The sequence below is a fragment of the Halichoerus grypus genome, chromosome 1 (assembly GCF_964656455.1).
Source record: "Halichoerus grypus chromosome 1, mHalGry1.hap1.1, whole genome shotgun sequence".
Classification (NCBI taxonomy): domain Eukaryota; kingdom Metazoa; phylum Chordata; class Mammalia; order Carnivora; family Phocidae; genus Halichoerus; species Halichoerus grypus.
The window spans coordinates 68,757,556-68,769,847 of NC_135712.1; the positions used below are offsets into that span (position 1 = coordinate 68,757,556).

Genomic DNA, 12,292 nt, shown 5'->3' on the forward strand with positions numbered 1-12,292 from the left:
TGCTACTTCGTTCATTTGTAAACATTGCAGTGATAAATGATCAGCTCTCCTAAATGCAACAGAAATCATTCAGAAACTAACCATCTTCAAATAGAAAATTAGATCTGGCAATTTGGGAGGAGGCAAGTATGGCATCTCATTAGCAGGTGAATGCTGCATCTTTCTCCTACAATACTGGACCATCTCATCTGCAGTCTGTAGTAGAGATCCCAATGTTAGGAGTTAGTTGGACAGTTAAGTGGTCAGGGCCAGGGTCCCCAACAAGAAAATATGGAGTTAGGACAGCTACAATAAAACAGCACTGACATCCTGTTTTGCAGCTTAGACATGACTGCACTGACATTCTGCTTTGCAGCCTTTGCAGAAATGACTTCTGCAAAACATCCTAAAATAAGACAATTAACCACAAAAGCATTTGTCAATATCACAGGCAAGGGGCAGTTAAGACAAAGCCCCCAGATGTCAGCAAAAAAAAAGACCATCAGCACATGGACATTAACCTAATGGGTAGACAGAAACGTGACCAAAGCCCTAATTGGCATGACTCAGCACACTCTGATTGCTTAAGAAAGTTCCGCAAAAGACCTCATAAAAACCCTCAAACTTAGAAACTCTGAGGGCAACCCACTCGGGTCCCCCCTCCCTCTCTGGGAGCTTTGTACTTTTGCTCAATAAACTCTGCTTTGCTGCCCACCACTCTTCGTCTGGTCTACCTTGCCATTCTTCGAAGCGGCATGACCAAGAATCGTGAGCACTGAGGGGACACAAAATCCTGTAACACCAAGTGGCTCCACACCTGGAGGAAGTTATATCCCAATTATGGATCTAGGAGTCTCAACTTCACATACAGCCACTGACATAGGAAGAAAGGCCTTACGCTGTTTCACAAGTGGATTCTCTAGGGTAAAGGGGAGCGGGTCCTTTCCACAGAGCAGCACCCATGCAAGAGCCCTGTGGCAGGAGAGAACACGGGGAGCCCGAGCACAGGAAGGCCAGTGACGCTGCAGGGCGGGGAGCGAGGGTGAGGCTGGGCCAAGGGGAGGCTGGGAAGGCAGACAGAAAGAGACCACGCAGGTTTGTGGCCATGTTAAGGAAGCCTCTCTTTCAGAATAAAAGATGGAAAAAAAAAACCCCACTCATGGAGAGGCATGGGGGGAGGCTTTATAATCCAATTTAAGCCATGTGCATGGGAAGGGAAACAGGCTTAGGAACTACTAGGGGATCCTGCCTAACTTGCCAAGCAGCAGCCAGGGCAGGTATGGACAGGCTCCTTTCCTCCGCTACACGCTCCCCTCCATCTGCCTTCCCTTTGTTTCACTCCCTCTTTCTTCCCCAAATCTTCCCCTGCACCTTGTGCTTTCTAGAACCCAGGCCACCCAAACATTTTATTCCCATCTCATTCTGCCATGAAGAAAAGGCCATGGAAACTGTTCCTGGCTGGAAGAAGGAGCTGAGGTCCCATCAGTAGTTACTATAACTGGACAAACGGACAGATGCAGTAGGGAGTTAATATACACCAACTCCCTTCCTCCAAGCCGCTACCCCTTTCTGTGTGGCTCTGGTCCACAGTTTAGGACTTCAGGCGTTGATCATGTGGGTCAAGGAAAGGGAGGAGAGGAGCAGAACAGTAACTGTCGTTCAGTGAGAAAGCCAGAGAAGCTGTGAAAAGCTCACCAACATGAGCGTGGCATTTTTTCCCTTTTCCCTTTCATTCCTGCTAGCAACATTAAGTAGATATGTTTTTACCTGGAGAATTACTATTAAATCATCGGGAACTAGATAATGTGTTTGCCAGAGAGAAGTCTTCATGGCAGGGAAATTACTATAATCAAATCAGTCACCTCTTAGTGAGAGGAGAATGGCTTTGTAACACACATGCCGTTGAATGTCTCACAGTCACTAAAATACGATGTCCTCTACAACTAGTTATTTAATTTAACCCCTGGAAGACCTCAGTGAACTTAAGGTCTGGGTGTTTGGTGGTCTAATGCCAGGAAACGCTCCAACCCCCACCCTGCGTCTGCCCAGAGAGCCCTGTTTAGGGCCATGTATAGGGAGTTACTAAATTATGAATTATGAACCAAGAAGTATATAGGCTTAAGTTGCCTGGGGGGAGCATGTACATATGAAAAGTGATCGCAATTTGAAGACACTAGATCCAGGCAAATCCAGAAACAATCCAAGGCTTCACGACAATATTATGGGATGAGCTGACATGGAAAGGGCTCCCCTCCTACTCTAAGTATTTAGAGCTGCTAGATAACATAAAATGTTTCAAAATGTTAATAGGTAAATGTTAATATGGAAGTTTAGCAGGGAAATCTCAGGTGCCAGAAATGAAGGACAAAAATCGTTCAGCAAATGAGCGCACTTAGGAGACAAGGTAGGCCTGGAGCGAGAGTTCAGGCCGAAGAGCTCCCGGAGGCGCCACGACCAGGTGGAGGTCCTAAAGGCTGGGGGTGGGAGTTGAACAGGGACGGATGAAGCCCTGGAACGGGGCTCTCTGCAAAAAGCTGAGCACTACAAAGAGCTGCCCTGTCACCAACATCAAAGATAAAAACTCCAACCATTAGCCTGGGAAAGAAGCAAGGAAGATCCACTCCGGGCCAAGGGCAAGATGAATCACCCATAAAAATTGTTAACTCCAGGCCCGAGCAAGTCAGAACTCAGTATATTTTTTATGCTGAAGGAAGCCCCAACTGAGAGATGAACAGGAAAACTAGTCCCATCGAGACCCAGAGGGTCCTGGTGGCAGCAAGCATACACCCACCCTGCAAGGATGCAGACAGGCCAGCTCGCCTGGGGCTGAGATGCTCACGCGGAAAACCACCGTGGGAGAAGAAGAGCTAATGACAAAGTTCTGGACCCCACAAGAAACAAGCCACCATGCAGGAATGTCCACAAATGCAACAAACGGGATGATCTGCAGTTCAAGAAACAGGTAACAGAATGGTCCGAAGTACTATAAGACTAGGATATTTAAGACATTAAAGAAGAGGAAAGAATAGATACTAAAAGCCAGAACAGGATATTATTAGAAGGAAAAAAAGTCAGAAGGCTCTGGAAAAAAAAAAAAACAACAGAATCAAAAACAGAAGTTTGGAAAAGAACCAAATAAAAAATATAATCAGTGAAATTCAAAAATGAAACATCAGTGTATGGATGAAGCAACTAAAGAACAAAATGGTAAACTAGAAGAAATTTCCTGTTATGGAAATTAGCGTTAGAAAATAAAGAGGAGAGAGGGATCAAAGAGAAAATGAGAATATTCAAGAATAAAAAGATATATTCTCAGGCTAAACAAGCAGACCAGATTCTAAGCAATGTAAATAAAAGTAAATTCAATCTAGACACATTGAAATGCATATCATTATAGAATATGAAAAGCACAGGAAAATATTAAAAGCCACCAGAGAGAAGGCAAACCATGAGACGGAGAGCAGACTTCTCGTCAGCCACAAGATATGCCAGAAGACAACGAAATCATACCATCAAGGTGGAGAAGAAATAATATGACCCCTTGGAAGAAATACAGGAAAGGTAAGAAAAAACACAAACGATGAAGGATGAAATGTGTTATCTCACTTGTGCAGATTTTCACATGTATATTTCCATTTGTGTGTGTGTGGCAAGAACATTTAAGATCTACTCTCTTAACAACTTCCAAGTATACAAGTATATGCTCCAAGTATAGTAGTGTTAACGACCATCACCATGCTGTACATTACATCCCCAGAACATCTTCATCTTGTACCTGGAAGTTTGTACCTTTTGACCAATGTCTCCCTGTTTCCCCCCACCTCCCAGCCCCCAGCAGCCTCCAGTCTACTCCGTTTCTATGAATTTGACTTTTTTAGATTCCACATATAAATGTGACATGACGTGTACTTCTTTTCTTTTTTTAAAGATTTATTTTTAGAGAAAGAGAGAGAGAGAGCATGCAAACAAGTGCGGGGTGGCGGGGAGAGGGAAGGAGGGAGAGAGTCTTAAGCAGACTACACACGGAGCCCAACGCAGGACTCGATCCCACAACCCCAAAATCACTACCTGAGCCAAAAGCAAGAATCAGACACTCAACCCACTGCACCACCCAGGTGCCCCGAGATATGACATGTATTCAACAACAGCCTGATACCTCTAGCAAAAGAAAATGCGTTCAAGACCAGAGATAACATGCTGCATTAGTCTTTCAAATCCTGTATGTGAACACCACATGATTTTTCCCAGTGACACTCTTCCTGTTAATCAGAATAGCAATTAAACAGTTCCTTAATGTGATGATTAAATTATACTATGTCTTTTTTCTTATTATGGCAGACCCGGTACTATTTACTTCAGTTCTGGCATTTCTAGCACATTCTAAGGAAGGGATGAGTCTAGGACTTTGATCCTTCAGCAGGAATGTCTGGAGCAAGAGGAGGGACAAACCTCAGGGAAGCCCCCATGAAAAACTGGCTCTCTTTTCTCTGAGGTGTCCTGCATAGGTGGTTAAGTCCCTCCCGCCTGACTATCTTACCCTTCCTGGGGGCTTCTGCTGTTTCCACTCCCACAGGGGAGAAAAACCCAACTGAAGATGCCATTGGAGCTCGAGAAGAACCCTGTGACCTTGCCCTGCACACCAGCTGAAGGAAAAGAATAGGCAAGGATCACAGACAATGTGCACTGAGCCAGGGATGAAAGGCAAACAAGTGAGGCAGATCAGCTGTGACACGAGAGAGTGGTAGGGACAGCAGTGGCCAAGCATGTGGTTCAAGCCCAGTGCTACCAGACCATTAAAACTTAGAAAGGCAAACAAAGCACACACAGGCTGGACCAGACACAGACACAGCCACCTCGCGATGTTCTCCCCCCGAGCAGCGGGGATCTCTGAGACCTGGGGCACCGCACACGTTCCAGTCCCTGACTGTGGGGAGATCAATCTCAGCCTGTCTCATCGACCCAAAGAGCGACTCCCTGATGTGGTGCCCAGCTTGGAGAAGAGAGATTTGCCTAACTTATCCCTGATATTTCCTTCAAAACTCCCATTCTTCTTAGATGCGCCTGTGCTCACTGTGAAGACTTTCACTGTCTACAGTTGGTTCTGCCTTCTAGGGCTTAGAGAAGGACTCTGGAAAAGCGGTGTGTAATAACCTTGAATACTCGAATGCTGAGTTCCCAGAGCCGGTCCTTCATCCTCTCTGGGCTTCCAATCTAGCATATCTCACAGTGAATGGAGGGTCCTTGGAAAATGACTGTGGAGACACACCCTTCCATCAGCAGACAGGGCCCAATCAGAGGGCAGAGGTGAAAAAGCAGACAGAATCACTACTCTTGATGAATTAAAAAAAGATTTGGGTTTTTTTGTTTGTTTTTAAAGATTTTATTTATTTATTTGTCAGAGAGAGAGCACAAGCAGGGGGCGCGGCAGGCAGAGGGAGAGGGAGAAACAGGCTCCCCGCTGAGCAAAAGGCCCCACGCGGGGCTCGATCCCAGGACCCTGGGATCATGACCTGAGCCGAAGGCAGACGCTTAACCGACTCAGCCACCCAGGTGCCCCCCAAAAAGTTTTGGTTAAGATGCTGCTGCACCGGGCACCTGGGTGGCTCAGATGGTTAAGCGTCTGCCTTCGGCTCAGGTCATGATCCCAGGGTCCTGGGATCGAGTCCCGCATCAGGCTCTCTGCTCCTTGGGAGCCTGCTTCTCCCTCTGCCTCTCTCTCTCTCTCTGTCTCTCATGAATAAATAAATAAAATCTTTAAAAAAAAAAGATGCTGCTGCACCTGCTCAGAAGTAAAACTCCAGCAAGAGGACATTTGGCACTGAGCCTCGGCTGAAGGCGCCTTGGAGACGGGACCAGACTAATAACGCCAGCAGCCACCTGTGGCTGGGAGGAAGCTAAATCCAGCAAATGATGACACCTAGGCCTCTTCGAAGTTAAGAAACTTAGACTTGCTTTTGTATTTAAACCTTTTTCTTATTTATTGATTTTTCCCACCACTGTGTCAGTTCCTAAGCCCTAAGGGAAGATCTAAGGGAGCTTCAAGGAGAGTGCACAGAGGGTCCAGAAAGATTAAAGAGAACATACATTACCAGCATAAACACAACTGCATCCCGACCACCAAGCCCCATGCAGGGCTGGGAGCTGTTGAGGCTGCTGAAGATGAGCCGGGGTGTTGGGCAGGTTCGGGGCTTAGGAACAGCTCTCTTCCTCCGTACGGCAGCCAAGTAACCCAAGGATCAAAAATGCCACCATAAGGTAGAAGAGCCTGGATCTGAGTCACCACTTGAAGGAGAGCTGCCACGGAAAACAGCTCAACCCTCATCAGATTTTATACAAGCAAGAAATAAACCGGATGGTGCTGAGCCACTGAGATTTGGGGACTGTTAGAGTAGCATCACCTAACACTGCCCTCAGGCAAGCACCTTGAGGGTCGGGTATTAATTAGCCTACTGACCCAGGTAAGGCATCCGTGTTGTTGTGTGACTTGGATGGGGAAAAGTAAGCACTGTATTACTGGGAATGCAGACTCTGAAAGCAGTTTATCTTCACTTTTGCCCCAAGTTCATCCCTTACTAGTTGTGTAATCTCGGCTTCGCTGTTTATTCAAAGTGTTGGTTTCCTCATCTGCGGAGTACGGCTCACATCTACTGTAGGGACCTCAAAAGACTGTCCTGAGATTTAAATGAGATAATCCATATGGTACAAGGCATTTCGTGTGGTGCCTGACACTTGGTAAGAACCTAAGTCTTAGCTGTTTCTTGTCTAGTAACTACTCTGGGGCCTTATGTCCCAAAGCCTGACTAAAGTTGGATGTAGGGATGAGAAAAAAGAGTTGGAAGTTACCACTCACTGTCAGACCACATCCTCCTGACATTTATGGGAACATCTGCAAGACTAGAAACAAACCAACCTTACAAGGGTTGCCTTAGGGAGTTGGCAGCCGTGACCCTCCACCCCCCACACAAGTACACGATGGCAGAGTCCTGTTCACCAACCCTGCTTCCTCTTCTTCCTGGGCACAGCTAACCTAGTTTCCAGCCTCCTTGTTAGAACTCCATTCTATCTGATAAAACACAGGAGCAGAAGTGGCAAAAGCCACTCAGCCCTGGCCCATAAGCTCTACCTAGGAGCAATCGTCCAGACACAATGACTTTAAAAATCACGTGGGGAAGATGAAGAAGTACAGGGTGGACAGAGCCCGGGTCCCTGAGTCCCTGCTTGGAAGAGAGGTGTCCACTGATCAGGAGACCCATCTGGATTTAGGTGAGCAGGAAATAAACTTTTTTTTTTTTTAAGATTTTATTTATTTCACAGAGAGAGAGAGAGAGAGAGAGAGTGCACGCGTGCACACAATCAGGGGGAGCTGCAGAAGGAGAAGGAGAAGCAGGCTCCCCACTGAGCAGGGAGCCCGATGTGGGGCTCATCCTGAGATCTTGACCTGAGCCAAAGGCAGACACTTAACCGACTGAGCCAGCCAGGTGCCCCAGGAAATAAACTTCTATCATGACATACTTTTGGATTTGTTTGTTGTGGCAGTTAGAAATTCCTGCTGATAATCTGTCAAATATTTTCTAGTTCAAGTACTTGACTTACGTTGGGAAAAAAGTCATACCTTTAAAACACACGATTTCCATTTCATTTTGTCAAGGTAAGTTATATTTACATAAACAACAAATAATTCCCTTATCCTCAAGCACCTCAGTCACCCCAAGCAAGAGGAAAGTCTCCATTGTTCTGCCCGTTCCTTCCCTGAACGCCTGGGTATTCACTTCCTGAGAGCATTGTCTTAATCTAGAAAACAGTGCTATGCTACTGGGTATTTACCCCAAAGATAAAAACGCAGGGATCCGAAGGGGTACGTGCACCCCGATGTTTATAGCAGCAACGTCCACAATAGCCAAACTACAGAAAGAGCCAAGATGTCCATCGACAGATGAATGGATAAAGAAGATGTGGTACAATGGAATATTATGCAGCCATCAAAAGGAAAGAAATCTTCCCATTTGCAACAACGTGGATGGAACTGGGGGGTATTATGCTGAGCGAAATAAGTCAATCAGAGAAAGACATGTATCATATGACCTCACTGATATGAGGAATTCTTAATCTCAGGAAACAAACTGAGGGTTGCTGGAGTGGTGGGGGGTGGGAGGGATGGGGTGGCTGGGTGCTAGACATTGGGGAGGGTATATGCTATGGTGAGCGCTGTGAATTGTGCAAGACTGTTGAATCACAGACCTGTACCTCTGAAACAAATAATACATTATATGTTAAAAAAAAAAAAAAAAGAAGAAGAAGAAGATAGCAGGAGGGGAAGAATGAAGGGGGAAAATCGGAGGGGGAGACGAACCATGAGAGACTATGGACTCTGAAAAACAAACTGAGGGTTCTAGAGGGGAGGGGGTGGGAGGATGGGTTAGCCTGGTGATGGGTATTAAAGAGTGCACGTCATGGAGCACTGGGTGTTATACGCAAACAATGAATCATGGAACACTACATCGAAAACTAACGATGTAATGTATGGTGATTAACATAACATAATAAAAAAAAAAAGAATGCGTTAAGATTAAAAAAAAAAAGAAAACAGTGCTATGTCAGACAGGCAGGAAAACAAATGAGCTATGATCATTATACCTTCCTACAGCCTTGCAACAGTTCATGTCTCCACACATAGTGGGAGGGACAGAACTGGGTCATGGTTGATGAGTTTAAACGCTTAAGTCTGCTCTCCCACTGGCCCCAAATACGCCTTCCCTAGTCCTTTCTTTGGGCTAAGTGTTCCTGCTACTCCCTTCTCCCACCCTTAAATACCCAACAGAAGGATGACCGGTCACTCACCCAATGCATGGATTGGTCTGGTACCTCGGCGCTGTGTAGGAGAAAGGGGAGATATTCTTGTCTACAAAAGACCCGAACCCCAACCGGAAGTTGCTGGTGAGCTTCCTCATCTCCTCGGCGAGCTTGGTGCCCAGGTTCCGGATGCTGTCCAAGTCATCCTTCATGGACAGGGAGAGGTCCATCAGGTAGTACAGGTCCACAGGATAATCCTCCACCTGTCGAACCTGCAGCTGGAAAGTAGTCTTGTCACCTGTGCCAACAGAGAGGCCATGCACATTGGAGGTCATCCAACTTGCTGGGGGCTGAAGGGATGGATTTCGCTTTCAAAGCTGGTCCCCCTCTTACTTTTCTTTAGTGACTGCATACCTCTCAGAAGAAATATTTTTCTTGGAAGTGGAGTAACTGAAGGGAACACGGTGCTGAGGGGGAAGGTCTAGGTTCTTCTTCCAAATACTTGGCTCAGGATTTTTAAGGAAACTCTTTAACAACTAGTCTCCTCAGTGGTGTTCTGTTTTGTCAGCAAAAAGGGCAGTTGGTGGACAATGAACCAGACAATTCAATGGACATAGATTAGGTGACAGTCGCCCACCAACCACACACCAACTTCAGAGAAAGGAGTGGCCAAGTTGGGAACGTGGCCAGGAGGAGACTGTAAAGGTGTGAATGAAACAGAAAAGAGGGAATAAACCAAAGGAGGTACGCACATGAGTGATTAAGAACTAAGGCGGGAAGAGAGAGGTACAAGGCAAGGGGGAGTGGGAACACACGGTTACTTAACATACCCCCAAAGGGCAAAAATATTTATGCTTCTGCCACATGTCACTTTTTTCTATTTCCCTAGCCACTTATAGACAATAGTATTTAGTTCTTGGGCATATTTGACATTTTGGGATATCACAGACACAAATCATTATCATCGGAAATTGTATGTATAAATACAGGAAGACAGATTCCAAATTTTAGCACCAATCAAAATGAAGGGGGAAAAGAGAGAGAAAAAGAAAAAAAAAAAAAACACTACTAGATTTGTCTACCAGCTCTAAGAAAGAGAAAATAATTTTTAGTTCCATAGTAAGAGTCAGAGACAGAGGAGAAGGAGGAATTAATTCAGAGGGGAAAAAACGAAGAGAAAAACCAGTGTCACCTACCAGGGCTTACAGAAAGGCCCAAGTCAGCGTCACAACCGGAGGACTCATGCCAGGATAATGATCCTAAATCATTTCATAGGCTCTAAAAACACATCATTTAGAGCCAACTTTAAGAAGCAATCATACCAGGTAATTCTATTTGCCCTTGAGCTTATTCGTTTTTCAGAAGCACCAAGATGTCCTTGAACTCTCTGGGTAGAAGAGCTGTACGCACATTTGAAATCTGGACAGACGCGCTCTGTGTTTAGATGTGCAACAGCGAAGCCGGCCTCTTCTACCCAGAGGGTCCACGCCTGGTCTGCTGGCAGTCACCTCCCAGGGAAGCTCATCTCTCACCTCAAGCTGACCAGCAGCAAGCAGAAGCCTTCTAGAACTTGCAGGATAAGGACCGAATCCCGTGTGCCCCCTCTCCTCCTCCCACCCCAGACAAGGCCATGTTGCATTATCTAGACCATGGAGATTCAAATGGCCAAAAGATTTCAGTCCAAGTTCCAGCTCTGTCCCTTGGCCGGGGTGCAACCTGAGCGGCAGTGCCCTCGGTGATACGATGGAAAAACTGATTAAGGCTATGAAGCACTCCTGTGGAGAGCCGTGTTTTGCCAGCAGCAAAGGCCTGCATAAATGAAGTATAATTATTATAATTACTATCTGTTGCCTGAGTGACAGCACCGAGCCCGCTTCCCTGGACTAGTCTTTGCGTGTATTGCTCCAGCTTCCTCGAGACTGGCGTAGTTTGGTTGCCTGTTGATACGAGCCTATTTTTAAAAACCATCAGAATTGACTCAAGCAGAGGAATGCTGGAAATTTTTTCCAGAATGAATTCTGAATGGCTGCAAAGTCGGCCTCTGGTTCCCATCGGGCAGACAGAGCAGGTCCCAGCACTGAGCCCCTCCCAGCCCTGGATGACACATCACGGTGGGGAAGGGGCAGGAGGGAGGAGAACCTGGGGTAGGGGAGTGCCTCCTTGGTCTTTGTGTGGACAGACCACAGACCCCCAATGGGCAGAGCCTGTGATCATGTCTGCTCTGTCCGACCCCATCACCTCTTCAAAGAGGCTTCTGCATTTTCTCTCGCCTGTGCCCTTCCCCCAAAGTTCCCAACTACATCTTCTTTTAACCAGAATCCACTTTTGTGGACTATGAGTAATGCACTAATGAGCACTTTAGGACCAGGAAGTCGGGAACAGCTTGGACTTGAGGAGGTACCTGTGGGAGGGAAGAGGGTACTGGGCTTGGAGAACGAGAGCTGGGTTGGAATCCAGACCTTGTCACCAAGAACTCAGGAGACTTCAGGCTCCTCTAAATTTGCTGCTCAATTTCTAGATCCATAAAATGGGAGGATGTTAATTACTGTGGGGATCAAAGGAAACAATGTATCCTAACACCACACAAATGCCTCTACAGGAGGAAAACTTCCACCTGGGGTGCCCCCAGAAGTCAGTTATTAAAGCAATTTCCTGTAGGGATCAAAAGGGAGACAGAAAATTCTGCCAGAAACTTGTGTGTGAATGGCTATAGCCATGGGCATTAAATTTAACTCCACATTTTCCAGAAAGGGAAACAACGTGTGACACACAAGTCTGTGTGTGCTAAGCAGGTATCTACTCTGAAGTGAGAAAGCTCTTAGCATCAAATTCTAAGAGAAACTGATTCCTGAGTAAGTACACATACCCCTCCCCATTTAGGGGTTGCAAATGTTAAACAGAAGTATTTCTCCCAGTTTTCCAAAAAGGGAAGGGCGTAAGAAAGAGGGTAATATCATCAGCGTTCAGAATGAGGGTTTACTGCTGCCTCAGCTACACCTGAGTTTAAATGCCACAAACTCCTCAGGGGGCCCTGGCAATAACGGGATGTTGTGTCAGCAGATATTGGAAGGACCGACATTCCTGGACCAATTCTCAGTGTGAGTGCTAAGTGTGGGAGTTAAGCAGCGGTGTACCAGCCCCTCTATGAGCAAGGTCAGCAGACTGAAGAGGCCATCGCTGCGTGCAGGCACAAGGTCTGGGGCCCACTTTCCACCTTTGGACACACTTCCAGAACCACGCACACTTAGACACACTCCGGCATTACATCCAGCTATGTATGCAGTTCTGCACCCGCCACTCGAGACATGTCACCTCCATGTGTCCAGCAAAGAGCAGAGCCCTTCTCACCTTCACCGTCAGGGCTCGGTCAGCACCTGCTTCCAGTGATGCCATCCCAGCTCACAGTCCTCCCTCCTCCCTCTCCACATCAGACCATGGTGGGCTCGTCCTCCCCTGCAGCTGCGCCCTCCTCTCTGGGGCCATTCCACATACCCACCACTTGGGACCAGTGGCAGGATCAAAC

General features: G+C 46.6%; 1 protein-coding gene across 3 annotated transcripts in view; it reads right to left on the bottom strand.

Moving 5' to 3' along the window:
• ITGB5 (integrin subunit beta 5) overlaps positions 1-12,292 on the bottom strand; it is a 113,557-nt gene that overhangs the window by 72,435 nt on the left and 28,830 nt on the right. For all 3 annotated transcript variants that reach the window (XM_078066918.1, XM_036071649.2, XM_036071650.2), the window contains exon 4: positions 8,818-9,067. In XM_078066918.1, the coding sequence (XP_077923044.1) occupies positions 8,818-9,067 (250 nt within the window). The remainder of the gene's footprint in view (positions 1-8,817; positions 9,068-12,292) is intronic.